Source organism: Myripristis murdjan, chromosome 23 (assembly GCF_902150065.1).
Source record: "Myripristis murdjan chromosome 23, fMyrMur1.1, whole genome shotgun sequence".
Lineage (NCBI taxonomy): Eukaryota > Metazoa > Chordata > Actinopteri > Holocentriformes > Holocentridae > Myripristis > Myripristis murdjan.
Genome location: NC_044002.1, coordinates 6,615,603 through 6,635,914, shown reverse-complemented (window position 1 = coordinate 6,635,914; position 20,312 = coordinate 6,615,603). Strand labels below are relative to the sequence as shown.

At 41.3% G+C, this 20,312-nt stretch overlaps 1 protein-coding gene across 1 annotated transcript; it reads right to left on the bottom strand.

Annotated features, from left to right (window-relative positions):
• Positions 1–1,224: 1,224 nt before the first annotated feature.
• On the bottom strand, positions 1,225–15,026 carry pah (phenylalanine hydroxylase). The gene is made up of 13 exons (XM_030046415.1): positions 14,961–15,026; positions 13,729–13,848; positions 9,802–9,985; positions 8,470–8,558; positions 7,947–8,014; positions 6,325–6,521; positions 5,613–5,748; positions 5,447–5,516; positions 4,789–4,845; positions 4,000–4,095; positions 3,324–3,457; positions 3,099–3,214; positions 1,225–2,328 (listed from the first exon to the last, which is right to left on the bottom strand). Exons 1-13 carry the CDS (start codon positions 15,024–15,026, stop codon positions 2,285–2,287), a joined length of 1,377 nt encoding a protein of 458 aa, XP_029902275.1. The 3' UTR covers positions 1,225–2,284.
• Positions 15,027–20,312: the final 5,286 nt, after the last annotated feature.

The window sequence follows — 20,312 nt, the reverse complement described above, 5'->3', positions numbered from 1 at the left end:
CAAAAATAGCATGGTGTTATGTGGCAGAAAAAAACGCCAATTTCGGTCGTGATTCCATGGAACCCAACTTTTGCCATATCAGAGATCAATGAAAACATTTAAAAATATATATATTTAGAACAAATAAGCAAACAATTTAACTTACTAAATAAATAAACAAACATGCATTTTAAAAGGCCGTGCCTTTTAACCAGTTTTTTTTTTTTTTTTTTTCAACTGCATGCATGCATATAGGCCTACTTACAGTGCTCTTCAGTGTTTACAAAAATGTTTTCTTTTTTGTTTTTTTTGTCTCCTAGCCAATGAAATTTCAGATGATTGTGTTAAAATAGGAAATGATTACCCAGGTTAATTTATATATAGCCATTTTTTCTCTATAATAGTAGTAGGCCTATAGATAATGAAATGCAAGAGAAGTCAATCCCATGCAGGGAAGCTTTTAGGTAAACAAACACATCAGCATCTAAGCATTTATTTAGGACATCAAATTCAACATTCCATGCATTCAAAATGTTTAATTTGGCTAAGTGCTGCTGAAATTAAGGATAGTGAGGGGAAAAAAAGATATATTGATTTTAAAAGGCTAGAAAAATGCAGACTGCATTTGCTCCCCTTGTTGTTCCTATGAGTGGAGTTAGATGCTCTCTTTGATGGTTTATTTAATATTTCAGTAACCTAACAATGAGATTCGACATTTAAATAAATTTATAGGTTAACAAAGACAAGCTGGTGATTGACAAACATACTCCTTTTTGAAAATGTGTTTTTAAAAGTTTAACACTTGCAGTAATGTCATGAGTAACATTTTCAGATATTTCACAGAGCAGTGGTTATCATGTATACTTCCTTTTTCATTTCATTTCATTTTTTTTTTCTGTCTCTCTTTCTTATTGGGGCATTTTTAATTTGCATAAACCTGCATGTGTATACGTGCAAATTGTGAATTTCAAAATGCTCAGTATTACAGTTATTGTATATATGGTAGCCAGTCTCTGTTAACACCATAGTGTGTTAACTACAACGATTGACTTAATAGTTAGGCATTTGGGCCTACATGGAACATCCATTCAAATTTTAAATTTCCAAATCAAATGCTCATCACCTGTTTATGAGCCTATAATTATAACATTCAGTTTTCAGTTTGTGTTAGGAACTACACAGCTCTATTCCACTGTATTTTTTACTTTACTTTACTTCAACATGCAAATTAAGTATGATGGACAATATCATGGTGAAATGATACTTATGAGGTGCATTAAAGACAGTTATCACATTTACATGCACACAAGCAAACCAGGTTACCAGGTTATGGAAGGAAATCAGCTGATAGCACGTTGACATGTGTTATCTTATTCTTATTACTCAAAAACCCTGTATACTCTGGCTGAGCCGCAGGTGGGTCCCCCCGCCCCGACAGCGGTGCTGCAGCCTGCCCGCAGCCGGCAAAGTGCACCGGGCAGCAGCTAGCCTCTTGGGGTGCTCACCTCCCAGATATGTTCCTCCAACTTCCCCCGGAGGGATGAGGCAGGTGGCAGCAGATGTGTTTTTCATTTCCTTACATTTTCATCAGGTTGACATACAGTTACAAAGCATTCTTTGACTACCATGTAGAAAAAAGTGTATTATTGTATTAATAGTAATATTATGTTGTTATTATGGTGTTTATCAAGTTGGTTTCCTTATCTGCTCTCTTTTTCTGCATGTGGACACGCAAAATTGATCGACCAGAATTTGAATAAGAGTTTATATGGCCCAATAATCAGATTTCTACTTCTGTGGACTGGAGTTTTTCATAATCCCTTACCCTGATCATGAGAACTGTCTTTCTCCTTCCTTTACATGATATTTGAGAATTCATACAACTACCTGTACATGGTGAATAATCTGATTACTAAAGTGCATGTAAGCAGAGTGAATGAACCGCATTCAAATGAGTATAACTCAGCCAAAATTTATACTACACTGGCCTCTTCAAATCACAACAAAAGCAAACTACTGAGCTTGTCACATGCATTTTCAGGAAATGCTCCTTCTGTAGAGTTTTTTTTTTTTTCCATACTTATTCAGAGAAACAGATTACATATCATTCACTGTACTAAAATACAATTTCCTACTAAGGGCAAAGTAATATTACCATTATATGGGTTACATTTTTTAATACAAAAGAAGCTAATTGACAAGCATGCTAAGTGTAAGAGTACAGCAGCCTAATAAACAAATGACAGCTTCTATGAAGAGATGAGAGATTCTGTGTTTTGTGCAGCAACTCAAACATCATGTGCAGTTATTCCAGTTTCCGCAGGGCGTTACACAATATCCCCATCTCACCTGGAATACAAACAACAAAGAAAACCACATATCAGATTTTGAAAGCAAAGAAATTCATAAGTCAGAATCTTAAGTTACTAAAATGCATGTCAAGTCTTTTGCTCCATTCCAAATGAGCAACATATTAATAAAATGTGACCAGTAATAGATGACAATAGCTGTGATGTCTTGGTGCCTTGTTTGTATTTAACATGGTTATGAAGTCACACTATAGAGCAAACTCATAAGTGTTAATTAAAAAAAAAAAAAAAAAAATGTAGCTCTAGAAATTTAGCTATGTGTGCTCTCTCACACCTTAATCTTAGAATATTTCATCAGTATCAGATAGATAACTCTGTCCGGTATGAATGCTGACATTGTATCATAGTATGTTGAGTAACTATGCAACTAGCACTATCCTAAAAGTGTAAAAATAAACCTGTTAGCAGAGAGAGTTTTAAATTATTACACGTTGTTATTATTTTTTCTTCTTAATCTTACTCTTATCATCATTATTACACATTATTAGCATTTGTGACTAGTATTTGTAAGCTGGTAATGTGTTTTTATAAGACCTGTAGTATCATTACTTCTGATTTCAAAACATCAGTCTTTATCATTAGTGAAGTGTAAACAACACAGATTCATGTCCAAAAGGAGAGCACCTATAGCTAACTGTGATCCTTTTAGTGAGTAAGTGAGTGAATTTCATCAGAGCTGGGGGTGCTTTGCATCTAAAAATCCCTCCAGGTGTACTGATCTACAGGTGATCTTGTGCAGGGGCCACATACTACTGATGCTGTCGGCCAGGTTTCGGAGCTGCTGAGTGTTATCCAGCACTTCGATGCTCTGGGTGTAGGCGTTGTAGCGCACTGTGAAAGGCCTGGGGATCGTGGCTGCAAATTTTCTGTGGGCAGACAAACATAAATGTGATCAAGTTTTGTATAATGCAAGTGAACACAACTGTGTGGCTGTGTGCTGCAGGAGAAACTCATACAGGTTCAAAAGTTTGTTACCTCACTTTCTCTTTAGCATCTTCAAAGCTGTCAGCAACAAAGTAAACCGGCTGGAATTCTGTGATTGGGTATTTCTGCATGCTGGTCTTCTCCGGGTCAAAGGGCATGATCCTGGGCTTGTCTGTCAAGCAGTACTGCAAAACAGCACAAACAGATAATCATAATGCCTTTTTACTGACAGATTTCAATTTTTCAATGAGATTCTCTATTCCAGGCACGCATGTCCGTAAACAGGAAGTGCAGCATGACTCATGGCTGAGTTTGAACTGCTGCTGCTGATGTGAGCAGGTGAGTGCACATCCTCTGCTGGCAGCAGCTGATGTAACTTGTGACCTTGGGAGTGTTACTGCTCATCTTGTCTGCCCCCAGTTCCCCAGTGAACCACTTATGCACCCCCCGCCGGCCAGACTCCCCTAGTGACACATTTAATCTGAGTGGACCACTAACCCACTGCCTGCTCAGTCGTGGTTGTGCAACAAGGTGAATGTGTTATAACAGCAGATGGCTGGTCAGCAGGAGGCGAGTGAGGCGATGACTTTGAATGGTGGGCAAAAAGCGACAAAATGCTCTGCTTTGGTGGAACACATTAACCGAAGTGGTTTGAATGAGCGATCAGAGGCTTATTTTTTTAATATATGTATTTATAACCCAAACACTTGAATTTTATCCATCTTACCTGCAACTCTCCAAATGATGAGAGCAAGCCAGCTCCGTAAGCCTTTATTTCAGAGCCCTGCTTGCACAGGCCAAACTCCACAGTGAACCAGTAGACCTGAAGACAGACGGCAAGGTTTAAAACAACATTTAATTCATCTGCCTTCTCTAGTGCAGTTAAATAGGTACATTAAAATGCTGATCCCTATCATTTATAACTGTACATAGCACAACCTCACTGCTAGCTTTAGCAACTTGGATTATGAACACAAGCAGAAAAAACTGTGTATTTTCCTGGAATACCAAAAAGCATCAACTTTTCATAAGTGAATTAGCAGCAGTATGCAATGCATTATTGTAAATGCAAAATGAGAGTTAACCGAAAGCACAATTTGCAGTCATTTTTGGAGAGGACAATTTGATATATTTGTGCAGTGAACTTTTTTTTCCCAAATTTACATTAGTAAAGTCTTTTTGAGGCTGGTAACGAGCATGCTGTTGGTTTGTGTCGAAGGCTAGCAAGAAGCTGGTGGTAAGTTGGTCATCACTAAAGCTAGTGGTGAGGCTGTGCTACTTGCAGGTATAAATGATGGATATCAACATCTTAATATGGCCTGTGTTAAAAAATACCAAACCAATCCTTTAAATCATATAACAGCAGGTGGGATCCCTGAGTCAAAGAAATTGGCATCTCCTGCTCTAGTGTCTAGTGTGCCTTAGTCAGACTGAAATAAAATAAATAATGTAGGTCTATTGGCTATTGTTTATTACTTCATCAAATAATCTTGTTTATCTTGTAGACAGTACTTACAGTAGCAAGTTTCTCAATGTACTCATCAGGGGCGCCAAGGGAAGCCAGTCCGATTTCCTGTGTAGAGCAGAATCACAGCAAATGAACCAGAGGACAAAAGGTCATCGAAGTCATAGAAATCTGTGACTGAAGCTGAAGTTCTCCTAATAGTGAGCTTGGAGTTAATATGGCCATGAGACAATTCTGACATACAACTAGACTGTAACTAGACATGTAATTTGATAGTAGAGTCCATATGGTTCACATCATTACACCAACTCACTGATATCAGGAATACTCAAGTAGTTCATAAATAAATAAATAAATAAATGGATAAATAAAAAAAATACAGGACAATGACTGTAAACTTAGAAAGAAAAAAAAATATAATGATTATGATAGTATATTTAAAATCATTGTGCGAGAAAATCACCATCAGTTGGTAAAATAACAAAGCTCTACTATCTACAAGCTCCTGGGATTCAAAGGGTTAAAGGGAAACCCCAGGATTGCAGTTACTTCTGCACAAATTTGATTGGCTTTGGGTGGGCCACCATCAATTTCCTGGCAAGCCCGCAGTACAGTGTACCTTTAAACTGCTCCACTACAGCTCTATAGTAAAATATAATATTGTTTAGTTTGTATGCTGCAGTATTAGATAAAGCAGACACTGAATTACCTGTGAGAACTGGGCAAAACTAGGGTCGGCAAACAGAGGAACATGTCCCAGGAGTTCATGGCAGATATCCCTGCAGGGAAGACAGAAATTAGTTTATCCTCATATCCTCACACACACTGTGTATTTCTTTCTCTTCTACAGATCGAGGTTTAGACATCACACTCACGGCTCGGGTGTGTACATGGGCCGGGAGCCGTGGCGAATGTACTGTGTGGAATGGAAGACCCGGAAGGCGAGCCCAGCCAGGAAGTCACGGGACGAGAGCAGGCCGGCCACAGGGCGAAGCCGGAAGCCCGTGCATGCTGCAGCAGAGGGAGGGACACATGAATGAAGGTGAGTGTGTCATCTTGTTGAATATGAGTGGATAGAGACAAATAGGAAGTAGGCTGTTTGAACAAGCCTCGTTTCCCACTGTCATGAACACACCAAGCGGCTCCCAAAATGGAATGAATGAGGATGGGGATGCCTTATATAATGCATGATGTCACATCTATACATAAGTCAGTCGACAGGTACTTTGTAATGATAGTAAAAACTTTTTCTATAGCACTTGATTTTACAAAATACAACAATTAAAGTAACACTCATTGTAATCAAATGAATGAAAATCACAAAGTAAAAATAATAGGAAAAAATACATCAAATAAAATGTAAGGACATTTTAAGATTTTAAAGGCAAAGTTGTTTTGGTTAACTTAAGCCCCTTTGGTCTAAAGCAAAGAGTTTAAAACAGCCACAGGGCTCATGACAAATGATCAGAGGCAAAACGCCCTTCATAAAAGGTTAAAGGGACTGTGATACAGCTTGCCAGGCCATGACAGGTGGGGATACTGATGATGCAACAGTAACAGAGTTGCTGCATCCTCCCCTCCACTTACACTGCAGGAAGCGGGAGATGTCCTCCAGCTGCGGGATGTTGTCCTGCCTGTAGCCACAGTACTTCTCCAGCAGGGGGAAAACCCGGTTGTGCTCGCGGCAGGCGTGCGTCGGGTACAGGGTCTTCAGCTCCTTGAACACCGTGCCCCATGTGGCCTTTTCCGCCTCTGTGTACTCCACCCTGGGAATAACTTGACCACTGGGACAGAGACAGATGCCTGGTTACAACACATGCATGCATAGTCGCATAGAGGATATGCTGATGATAAAACAAGTGCACATCCTGCAAAAACGCAGGTATGCATCAAGGTGCATGTGTATTTCCCAGAAAGTTATTTTGTCAAAGCTCCTGAGACAGCATGTAGAGCACAATGGGACATTAAAACAAAAGGGGTAGATAAGGACTTCAGTCCATTCATCTATGATAAACTGATGAGCTTGTGAGGTCTTTTGTGCCGAAAGCCAACACACTGTACAATGCTTCTTCTCCAAAACAGCCCCAGTCTCAGCCAGCAGGCAGGGAGCTGAGGCAGGCACCTGCACTGTCTGTACCTGGTTTACTTTTTGTATTATTTTCACCATATCTGGATTAACCTATACATAAACATTAACTATGCTGTTTCTCAGACCAGTGTGTATTTTTGTACATTTGCTGCATGAATCAGAACATATGACACACTTTCTGCAACTGCTTTCTCCTTCCATATTCTGAGAATGAAATAGATTGAATGGATGATAATGTACATGTAGGTGGGATTATTGGCCCATGTTTAAGCACATACAGTATCACCAGTTGGAGTTCTGCAAACAGCCTGGGACAGCTCGTAAGGTGCATGGGCAAATCAACACATTCTGTTCTTTTTTCCAGTTTATATGCACATGCATTGTACACTACCTGTGCATATGTACGGTCTTCTCTTGGCTCTATCCTTCTTTTATGCCACTCATATTTTGCCTCAGTAAGTTTCGATATAAACAAATTGCCCCTCAGGGTCAATAAAGATTTTCCAATCCAATCGATATTGTTTGCATGCATTAATAATATGTCAACCCACTCTTTATCCCATATTTCATGCTCATACATTCTGGTTAATGTATTCAGCATCTTAATATAACATGTCAGTTGCATTTGTGTATATTAGTCCAATTTGGTCTATTCGTTAACTTTTTTTCTATTCTATTTTGTTATCTTTTCCTAAAATGATCAAATTTCCATATGGGAATTGAGAAATTGCCTCTATACACACACAGAAGTACATACTGGTAAGGAAGTTAAATGGGTGGTGGGAAATCACATTATTTGTCGGTATCACAGTATTGCACAGCAATGTAAATGTGCAGCTCCTCGGTGGGCGTTTCATTGGGCTTGGTGCTCTTTGTACTGCTTGTGAATAATACATCTCAATTGTGCACACAGAGACAGCAGCTTTAAATCCACCAACGCTCCCTATAATTTGTTTCTGATCATTTTCACTAAAAGACAACGTGGAGAAAGAAATGAGCTGGAATAATCCTTTGCATATAACACAAGTAGGTGTTACTCATCCATAAGACTTCTCTAAACTTGAAGGACAGAGAAGCACAGAGGAAGGAGTTCATAAAAAAACATTTTGAGGGTAGTTACTGTCTGTAATTGTAGGCAATGTCGGCAAACTCCTTCCGGCGGGCTCTGTACACGGTATCTGTGAAGCCCTGAGCAGGAACACAAAGGGAAGCCATGTTAGAGCTCATGATCGAAGCCTGGCCACTCACAACTAAATCAAAGAGTGGAAATCCTCTGCTAAGGCTAGACCCTGTGGCCTTTGACAACATTATGCACTCCGTTTCTAATAAGAGCATGCAAATACATATTCAAATGAAGCCTTTGTAGAGTGTTTTTCAGCTGATGATGAATACATTTTGCTTTAATGGCGGTGGCAAAAGGGAGCAATTATCTATAATTATAGGGGCTCAATTAAAGCAATGACATCAATTTGTGTGTCGAGATAGTTTCCATTAGAATAGGTGGCAGAGTGGGGCCTGTCATCTCTGCATCTCGTCTTTCATAACAGATGTGGGCAGGAGTGGACACATATTCATACAAATGTACACACAAACACAGGGGCAGGATGTTGCAAACACACAGTGATGGATGAGTCAGTCCTTACAGGGTGATCAGCATCCAGCTCAGAGCCGTAACTCAGAATCTGGTTGGCGAAGCGGTCCAGGTCCTGGATGTCGTTAGGGAACCACGGCACTGGCAAGGAAAAATAAGTAGATCATCATTCAGTATCATTCAATAAATTTATTTAACCAAGCAAATGAGTTAAGAATAAATTCTCACAAATCTATGATAAGACTGTACACAGTTTTACCATCGATGGAACAGTTAATTCTTTGTGGAGCATCTGGCACTTTCATGGCTATGCTTGCTCTCCTGTATCTTTATCTCTGTGCCCCTGTACAATCCTTTGTGTTGGTGTACAGTGATAATTCTAGACTGATGTCAATAAGTATGGCACAAATTGTTACTGATGTGGATGATGGAGGCTGGCCTATAGGATTTTTTTGTGCCAGAGTGGTGGACATGGCATTTTGACACTCTCCAGAACAGTGAGACGGGGTCATCTGCTTGTTCATGTGGATTTATGACAGTTGAAAACACTGGGGTCCTATCATTAATCTACATTTGTGCAGTGTGGTCCAGCCTGGGGCATGGAGGAACAATAGGGCCCTACCAGGCTCCTCTATAAACAGGCCATTTTCAAAACTGGCCATAAATATCCCATCGTCCACTTGACCCTGACCAGTAGTCCACAATGGCTACACCGGGGTCAAAGGAGGATCCATGGTGGCCCTGTCTGTCTCAGGCTGCCATGACCTTGGCATGGTCTGTTTGCCAGTGTTAGTCTGGCACTGGGACACAGAGCCCCTCTGTTCCTGCTAGGCCTGTTGGTCCTCAGTAACTAAACTAATGTCATTCTGGAAACAACTAATAAAGGCTCAAGTTGTGGGAGACAGGCCATCAGTCTCAGCGGCGACGCTGATCGTCCATTACACAGTCTGGTGGGGCCAATACATAACGCACCACCCGACACTCTGCTCACATGATAAATGGACTGTGTCGTCTTCATTTGTCTGCATATCACATGAGGGTTATCAGTTCACTAAACCCTGTCATATCGCAAAGTTCCTGCATCTAACATTTGATACTCAATCTTCAAGATCCACTTATCTCAACTATGAAATGATATGACTGAGGCTAACAAATTGCACGTCACATTTTTCATATTTGATCATCGATATCGGTGATAATACAACCAATTAACTGTGTGATCACTGACATCAGTTTGGAGCTGATGTCAGTGATCATACATGTGTCTGTCTTAATCATTTACACACATTTCATGTTTCCTAATTTTGAGGATTCATGCTTATCTTTTTCAGGGTAATGTCCTTTCATTACAAAACCACACACACACACACACACACATACACACCTGTGTCCTTCTGTTTGTTGCGTGAGAGCTCATGCACGTGGCCACTGATTTGTGTACGTAAGCCATCAATGACCTCATCCAGGACCTGGGAGCAGGTGGAGTCAACACTGATGAAGAACTCAAACTCCTCTTTATTCATTCGCGATGGACGGGACTCAATGTGCGTCAGGTTGATGCCCTTCTCCTGCAATTCACAAGGGAGCAGACAAGACCATGATGAGACATGAGCTGGGATACCTTTGTTGGGATTTTAAAGGGGAAATCTTCCGTTTGTCTGTCTTAATCAATATTCAACATGCTCCTTGTCATCTTAGAAAAACAGGTCTGCAACAAACAAAGTCAAGCATGAACATACATCTACATAAGGTAAGCATCTGTGTGGCAAGCAACTGAGAATGCTTTTGGACAGTATTTTATAAGTGCAACATTGCCTTCGTTCCACCACTAGAGGGTATTCTATGGTCACTGAACTGATGGCTATTTGTCAGACGTCATGGAGTTCACCAGGACATCTGGCCAGGGCTGCCTTGAACTCTCTCTCAGCAAACACACAGATAACCAGAACACACTGGCATAAAGCATTTGTATAAATAACCACATATAGTGGTGGTTTGGTGCAAAACTGTCAAATCAATCATTCTGTCAATATTTTGGCATTTGTCAGTCGGGTCATGAAAAGAAAAATGCTGGAATGTTTCCAGGATCCAGATTTGTTTTGGGGTTTTTTTTTTTTTGTTGTTGTTGTTGTTTTTTGTAGTTCACCACTTTAAACAACGATGACAGGCTCCTGGTGCCAGAGGGCATGACTCTATCTAATGGGTGATTATGATGTGTTGTTTTTTTATGCAACTTTGAAAAGTGAGATGGAGCAGCGTGTTGTTTCTCTGCCATAGACCAAGTGCATTTTTCTTTCATATGGATCCTATTCTACCCACTGCAGCTCTCTGGGGGCCATGTGGTCCACCACCCTCCCCCTTCCCAACATTTATGACAACAAAAACAATGGCCCATTTCTAGCTGGCATCTGAATGGATGCCTGAATGACTGCCTTACCATCAAACGATGCGCTATCATCTGTTCACCGTCAGCAAGTTCACTGAATGTTTCAGTCTCTACACATTAAAGACAATACCGTTTAGTTTCACAACGCAAATCCTGAATGATCCAGTTGACTCTTTTTTGTGTTATGATATTAAACACCCAATTATCTGTATAATGAATATGAAAAGATTATTTCCATTGTGAGAAACTAGAGAGCCAAGACTCTGTAAGGTCATATGAACGTGTAGCCTCTTTGCCAACATTGAGTAGAAGGCTGAAGAACTCATGCTAAATTTAAATCCAAATAAGTTTCTACATGAAAATAAGTTTTATTATATGGCAAGGCCATTAGATCTAAAACACCCTTAAAAACACCCTTTGAAATTCAACTACATTCAGTTGTTTATCCGACATAGAGAGCTTATTTCACATATTGTATTAACGAGTGAATTTGGCTCAGTTTAACTAGTCAATCACGGTCCTAATTTTGCATGGATGGATGTCAATCAACCTTTAGGGTGGGTGACAAAAATTCTGTTGCCATGACAAGTGTGCCATGTCGTGGCCGGGCCATGACAGGCTTATAGATGGCAGGAACCGACTCCTCACATGACAGCCACACTGCCACATCACATGTGCTTGGGTCCCGAGGCGGATAACCGGAGAAACCATTTTAGAATGTGACTTTGCAGGACCTACAGAATCACAAATACCAAGATTAGACATTCTAGCAGGGATCAATTCGACATTTCAACTTGAAAGTGGTTTCAAAACAGGGAGTCAGATATGAGAGGATTGTGTTTGAACTGGTCTCCAAATGTGCAAGACTACAAGTTGAAAACGAGCATGTGATCCCATTACTCAACTAAATGTTTGCACATGGCTCTACAGAGTAGCCATTTTTTGCTCTTTGTTTATTTTTTCAGTTTTTTGGATCTCCATGAAAGACAGCAGAACAACTGAATGGGAAGCATGTAACCTTTGAAGGCATATTTTGTGAGTCGGTGTGACCATTTCTCACTCGGGGAACCAGCATTTATCCATTCACAGTCATTCTAAATGAGGGGGAAGTGTTGACAATTTGGAGGTTAGTTGGTCTGTTTTATAGAAAACTTGGAGAGAGGGGAGTTGTGACTGGACCAGGGTGGGGGGTGGAGCAGGGGGTGGATCCACAAAGTGGGAGCTCATAGGTTCAGACAAGATCTTGATGTTTACAGCTGGAAATGGAATGACACTTGGGATTAATCAGAGGATCCCACCCACACTTCCACCCACCGAAATTCTCAAGACAGAAAGACTTTTGGTTGAGTATTCCTGTTAAAAAGTCACAGTGCGACACATAACCAGCTGTTTTGCATGCACGGACATCAAACTCGAACTTTGATATCACATTGGCATTGAAGGTTAAACTGCTGCCAGTCACTGTCGACTCCATGCAGCGGCGCACGTAGTCACTTTAGATCAATAAAAGGCAATACAAACAGCATGTACGTTGATACGCTGACCCTCTTGTTGGGAAAAATAACCAGTGGACAAGCATTTCACTACACACGACATAATTTGGGTTAGGCTGAGTCATGTCCAGTCCAGTGTTTGACTATTTCACAAGCAGAAAAGCAGGCCTGGAGCTGGGTTAGCAGATCAAAGAGCCAACTGTCAGGTTTGCACACAACTGATACACAGACATCCAAGATAAGGACGTCAGTGTGTAAGTTCAGTTTGGGTAGATTCTTTCTATAAAAGAGTCATTAAAACCAGCTGTAGATAATATCAGCAAGTAGACACTTCCTCTGATTCCCCCCAAGCCTGTTAATGAAGCAACTGCTTGGACTCTGTGTTAACTCCCTGAAGCCTGACTTGGATTCCCTTTAGTTCTTGTATCAAAAGGTGTATTTTCCCCCATTTTCGTTCCCTTTTTGCCACTTTTCAAAATACTTTAACATTTTCTATTGCTTCCCAGTTAAACAATTTTCCTAAGTTCCTAGGTTTTTTATTTTTTTTCCAAGACAAGAGTCTCTGTTGTCTATTTTCACGTTCCAGATTGTTCATACTTTGTGCAACCTTCATACTTCTGCAACGTTTTGGTCTAATGTTAATCAGTAACTCTTAAAGTTTGGTCCTCGTCATATCACGTCCACCTGTTTGGATCAAACCACAAACCACACTGTTTTACATTTTCAGCCCATTTATAGTTACGACACTTTACATTTGGGATGTGGTTGTGCTGTGGAGCCCTTGGACCCAAACACAGTTCAATGGGTACCTCTAAAGAAAAAGCCATTATTTCAACCACACAGTCAGGGAGTAGTTTGTCCAAGTAGAACAGAGCTCACTACCGCTGCATTAACATTCCTCCATCCTGTTTTTCATTGCTAGAGACTTGTGTGTGTGGTAAGCCCCGATGTATAATATGCTCCCACAAGCAACAAGTCCAGATCTCTCTTGGCAACAAGATTTCTCATCTCAAAGAGATTTACCTGGTGATATGAAGATTAAAATAAGTCCCTCACCATCCTGAACAATAATGATTGGGGGCATTTCATCTGGGGTTAAATCAGACTGCGTTATGCAATGTGTTACATGCCTTTGCAAATTCCTCCCTGGACTGGGAGGAGAAAGAGTCAAAGAGTCTCCCTCGTGTGGGGTGCAAGACTATATGTTGCTTTTATGTGTCCTCTGGCACTGATAAATGACAGGTAATAAACATCTCTCTGACTTCTTTTTCGTATTGTAGTCTTTAGCTCTAATGAGCAGCTGGCTCATGGCAACCAGCATGTGTGAGAGGCTTCATTAGGGTTCTGAGATTAGTTGCCTCTTGTAAAGAACATGAAAAAGAGCCGAAATTGGAGGAGTGTGTGTGTATGTGTGTGAGGAAGAGAGGATTACCTCAAACAACCTAAGGGCCTTGGCTAAAGCTCCCACTTCCTCTTTCAGGGAGAAGATGCAGGAGAGAACTCCTGGCTTGTTGCTGGTTTCCTCCTCCAAGTACATGGAGCCCCTTCGCCTCTGCAACAGATATGGGAAATTAAAAAGACACATTTTTTGGAAACAACATGAAACATGAACACACAGAGTCATGCACAACTCTCTCCTTTCTCTTTACCATTTATTTGTGAGGGCTGATCCATTTTTGCCGTTGCATTACCACAGGGAGATGTTTTTGCTTTGCTTCTGCACTCAGGGCAATTTTATAAACCCAGCAGAGTAAAGGCTCATATCCTGTTGCTTCTGTCCCATTTTAGTGAAACAGTGCATGTCAAGGACTGTGCTCTCCTAAAATGAACCATGTGGTGACCTGTGCTGCAGCTACACGGCTATCGATCTGAGTGTGAATCTGTGACCTTCTGATAACCGTGAATGACAAACACATGTTCCTCCCTGCTCTTCTTCACAGCCGAATCATCGTTACACAATCTGTTTAACGACTGATCTTGAGGTGTGTGTGTGTGTGTGTGTGTATCAATAGACATCATTTACATAAGTGTGCAAAATGTGCTTTAAAGCCATGGCATTCTATATTCCAGATGTCTAATCTTAAAGCTCCAGTCCGTCTCACTTTTAACCTTTTCTGTCTGAGCCATGCAGTGACCTGACACCTCACCTCTTTCCAGCAGTTTTTTTTTTTTTTTTTTTTTAAAGAGGGCTTGAAATCTGCACAAATATCATGCACACTTTATTAATCTAACCGTTTTGTCTGTAATTTCATTCCACCTTGCAGCTTGATGTCTTGAAACTGCCTTTTGAGAGGTTTTGCAGGACCATGATCACATTTTCCAGAAATCATGACAATACTTACTGTCCACTATTTAACGTTAGCTGCAGTTGCCCTCTATTCACCAGAGGATCTTTACAACTCCCAGCTTTGTGTCATGTTGTAGAAAATTCCAGTCATGGCACCAAGCACAATGCCTGCCACTCTGTTGTTACATTAATCTGAATGACTTGAATTACAGGATGAAATAATACATAGCCTACACATGCTGATATATTTGCTGATGCAAATAAATAAAGTTGATGGAATAGCCAAACCAGTTTGAAATGTTAAGTCTCATGCAGCAGATGTCATACCAAACAGAAAGTTGTCACAGTGGTACACCATTGCCAAAAATTTGCTTTACCCTTGTGCCCTCTTTCTCTGCGTCTGGGCCATGGTCCCCATTGATTCTCTTGTATGCCGCGTCCATCCTCTGGTTTTAAGGTGAGTCTGCCGCTTCTGATGCTGAACTCTGAGCTTTGGCAGGGCTTGTTTGACCAACTCTTCTTAAAACCTCACCGATTTCACGTCGGACCACGTGACACCACACCCCCTCGGCCTGTGTGGGTCACGGGACGGGTTGTTGTGAAACAGAAACATAATAGCACATCTGGTTCTCATTGTTCACTGCTGGCTTAGAGTTGCCGGTGGATATGTAGGCTTTCATTGAAAATTCGTTTGTTAGTTTGTTTGATTTTTAAAGTCACCCTGAATAAGTGAATGATTGAATCCGATGCAAAATATCAAAATGCGCATTAATTTGCCCTCAGCCCTCGGGAAAGTAGGCGCCACATATTTTACGTTTGGTCCATTGTTTGTTTGTTTATTCATAAGCCTGCATACTACACATGCCATGTCATGCGGGCTACTTCTTTCGCATTTACACCAGGGCTTCCGAAATTAATAACACACGCCATAGACATAGACAACATATACCAAGGTCGTTAAGAGCCTATTTGGGTGAGGGGTGTCACTCCTAAGTTGAAAAGTTGTCCACCCCTGTCGGTCAGGTCTATCATCTCCTCAGAGAGAGGACAAGAACATCGTATTATATACAAATGTATAAGCCTATAACATGTAGTAAAATGTGTAACGTATCTGAGAGGAAGGCCTGGAAACATGAAAACTCCACCTGCAATGGCACCGCGCTAGTTGGCGTCGTCACCTATGAAGTTTACTTTTTTGCCACTAGATGTCGCCAAAATCCTGTAAACCTATAAGTTCCAGCAACAGGTATGCCAAAGGAAACCTACAGTATATCTCAAGGACTAGTTCTGAGCTCTTTTCTCAGCAGTCCCTTTTCCACAGCAGCAAACAGGTGTTACTATATCCTGCCTCACTGCAAAGGCTCTGAAATTGTCTGTTTTTCCTTGTATCCATTATTCTTTGCTTTATTTAGTGATTACATATTGCCTGTCCTAAGAGGGACATTGACTGGGCAGGATGTGATACTGGCATACTTTAGCAGAAAAGTCCTGGTTGACCTTGTAGGTTTTTATAATTATATTATAATGGAAAACAATCTGCTATTGCTACTATATATATATATATATGAACAAACAAATAAACAAACGAAGAAAACATATTTCATCTGGAGTAGCCTTTATTTTATTTGCCAAGCTTGGGTCTGTAATTTTGTAATGAAATGAAATGAGATGTTTGCACACTTCAGCTGCAATTTTGGTGTCTTGTAAACCCATGAGGGTTGGGCACTTTTAGTGCATGAGAAGTAAATAAAAGAAATCAAATCAAATTGAAAACTGTTGTCAGAGTTGCAGGCTTGCCAGCAGCAAAATGTATTCAGTGGCATCCAAAATGCCCCCCTCAACAGCCCATCAGCCAATTAGATGCCAGTATTTAAAAAAAAAAAAAAAAAAAATCCTTTAAATACCATAAATATCACCTGCCATCCCACATCTCTAAGGATAGAGGCCTGGTTCAGAGGTAAGACCACCTCTTGGGACAAAATGTAGTATCGCATCGCTTTTACAACAAGAGGAGGAAGACACAGGAGGATGCTAATGCCTGACATTAGTATAACACAGTTTTGGTTTTACAGATAATGAAGCTCTTCCATGTCTTCCCGCTGAATGGGTGCTGATAATTTTTTTGTATGCTGACATAACACAATTCTCATGTTAAATTAACACAATTCTCATGTTAAATTCCTTACTGTGGCTGTGTGGCAATAAGCATATTTACTTGGACTGCGCAGGACAAGCCTTAAACTGTTGGATTTTGTGAGGACAAAAATTGATATAGAATCAGGGTTTTATAGCATACAGATGCAGAGACCTTGATGTGTCTGAGGATGTAGGGAGAGGCTCCTTAACTTCACCTAGCAAAAAGAAAACTGCTTACATCATCACACCTGATGCTGGGGAATGCACAGATGCCACTGGAGGGCAGTGTGGGCTCACAGCTGGCCCACACAGCCACATCAATAATCAAATTATGGAGTTTAAACACCCAAGAGGCTGTGTCCCACAGTACCATACAATGAGAGCATACTTTTTTTTTTGGTTTGGGTGGCCCCAGTGGAAATTGAACCTCCAAGCCTGATAGTATTAATGCCATGCTCAGCTCACTACGTTAAAGGACCACTATTATCTAGACTGACATCATGTCCATTGATGCAGTTTGATGAGCTCAACAGTAACATGGCGAAAAAAGTGTCATTTAATAGACTGGCATAACCCTCTAGGCTATGTGAGTAAGCAGTGGCAGATAATCTGTATATTTTGGCTACATTTGTATGTTTTATGTGTTTGTGGGGTGGGTTAGGGTTTTACTCTTAGAAAATGCTGTACCTGCAACTAGCATGTGTTTCCCTGCAGCAGCCCCTTTTCCCTGTTAGTGAGGACTGACAATGGACCACTGTGTGTGTCATCCACTTCATTCCAATGGTGCGCAATTTGCAGATGAACCCATACGGATGTGTACATGTGTGTCTACAATGATGTCATGTAAAACTCCTCAGTGTCCTCTTCAGATTGTACAGTGGGCACAGAGCTCCCCACTGCGTCATACACCGTCATTTAATGGTGATGGGGACAATTGCTCGTTTATCATGAGAAGTGGTACAGTGTGTGTCTACAATGGTCTGCTCCGTAGCCTTAGTCAGACACTGAGGATCCATTCTCACGCTAATGACTGGCCAGATGTGAGTCAGTGGTGCAGCCTTACAGGAGGGATTGCAAGGAATGAGCTTTTTAACATGCTGTAGCCATCCTTGTCTCTTACTGTGGATCTTTTTTTTTTTTTTTAGCTCATTTTGCTCATCATTATGCAATATTCATATTTGTCTGTAATTTTCCAGCTCCAACTCTGTATAATTATTGTGATGGAAATGTGGCAAAACCACACGAGTGGGTCCAGCTGACCAATTTCAGTACAAACCAGTGCTGTGTAGAATGAGTTGCAGGGGGGCTAAGAGATGATAATTAGTATTATAGAGTTGCGAGATGTTGTTGATTAATGGACTGGTTGACAGACATCCTGTGAATGTTGTCCACATGTGCACAGTCCACAGGGGTGCTGAAGAATCCACTCCAGCCTTCCACCAGCATTGTAGAAGCTCTTTTCTGAGCGAGAGACCGAGCAGGACAGGGAGTGCGATTGGAGGAGAGGGAGGAGGAGGAGGAAGAAAGAATGAAACTTCAAGGCTTTCAGCAGTGCTGTTGTGAGGGGAGTGAAAGAGAGCGGGGGCCGTGCGGCCAGCCACATGGGCCGTTCTCACTCTGGATAATGGAGGCTTTTCTGTGGTACTTAACCCCCTCGTCGCACGCTGGGAACGGGCAGCCGTCCGCCTGCCGCTCACAACAGACACGCTCACCCGCTGTATAATTGAATTTTACACCCAGGAAAGTCACCCCCTTCCCTGGCCACCTCCCTGCTACACGTGGCCCTGACAGCAACTCTCCCAGGATCACCATCTCATCCAAGAAGAGGCTCCACTATAGGCCCAATGTAAAAGTAATAGAGGAAAGTATTCAGAGACAAATGGCTCTTGGTCATGACGATAATGCAAGAGCCTTTAGGTTTTTTTGAGGGAAATATACTGAATGCACAAAATATTAGGGCATCTTCCTGGTCTTGACTTGTAGTCTGGACTATAAGATCCACATGGGAATTAACTTTGAGCTTTGAAAAAAAGTTCTCAAACTTGTCTGCTTCTCTTCATCAAGACCTCAACCACTGATATTGGTAAAGATTTAATAAAGGAAATCAACCTGGATTCAGTGCAGTGTGCTTGATTTGATGGGATACACTGCACTCTTGTTAAGATCAGTATGGACAAAAAGTTTCCATTGGGCTTTACAACAGTGTTTTCTCACTTTTGTCAAATTTGCAACAGATTATAGAAAGCATAGAAGCATAGAAATCCCTGCAGGTGGAAACTGTTCTCCAACAGCTGTTTTGTCCAACTTAGTCAATAAAACATTAATGTGGTAAAAAGTGACATAAGATTAGATAGCATTGGTCTTTTATTTTGCAATGCAAAAGGGGAATGAGCTGAGGTCTCTAACCAAGTGGGGTGGGGGTGTCACGCTAAGGTGGCCCAAGGGGGAGGGCATTGATGATGTGAAGAGAGAGTGAGTCAGACCCGCCTTCGACTCCGCACTCAGAGGCCCCGGGGGGCTGTGGAGCCACCAGCAGCCTGACGATCATGTCTGCAGGGGGACGCGGGTCACTGAGCCAGCCATATCTCTCTACCCGTTCCAGCTCTCTGCCCTGCCCTCTTGACCAAACACAAAAGGTGTTTCCTCCCCACAGCCTCCGGTCACTTTCACCTGTCACTCAGACTTTCTGTGTCTGTGTCACCCAGGACGGCTCCAGGTGAGCGTTCAAGTGTGGCTGACTGCTCCTCCTCTGCACTGAGAGTGTACAAAAGCCCCAAAGAGTCTCCAAGTCCCCAGCATGCCACACATCACCCTGGGGTGTCAGGGTCACTAAACCCTAAGGTATAGCAAAGTCCCAGCATCTAATATCATGCATCATCAAAACTTCCAATCCCACTGATATCTACTGAAATTCTGGAAACAAAGTAGAGCACTGATTGATGACTTACAAGATGTTATTCTGTCATTGCAATAATTCAGTTTTGCTTGGTCCTTCCTCTCCATTACACTTACCAAGAACCACAAGATCATATTTAGACCGGCATGTTGAGTGCAAAATGTTACCATAACCCAAATGATGTCTATGAAGTCACCTCTATTCCAGCATTCTGGTGGGAAAAAAAAAAAAAAAAAAAAAGAGCAATATTCTTATCTAGATCTTATTCCCTGCTGCAATGAACCTGAACTTTTTGGATGCCTCAGAAGAGTCATGATGCATACTAATTTCTTTCTTTCTTTCTTTCTTTCTTTCTTTCTTTCTTTCTTTCTTCAGATAAGGGTTTTGTCAAGCATGCATGCACTTTTACAGCACCTCTCTGTTTCATAATGTTAGCTGAATGTGTGGTTCAAGGACATGTTGATGTTTTTTTTTTTTTTTTTTTTTTTTCTGTGACTTCTCAGAGTTACCGTTTTTCTCTGCTTGCTTAGATCCCAGGGATGTGGATTTGAACCAGCAGCCCTTTAGTCACAGGCATGCTGTGATCCCATCATCACTACTCTTGGTAAATGACAAACTGTGAAACATTCAGTCTAAAGGTTTACATGTGGTGAAGCGAATACAGACCCGATACCCACTGTACTGAGCGATGCTGTGC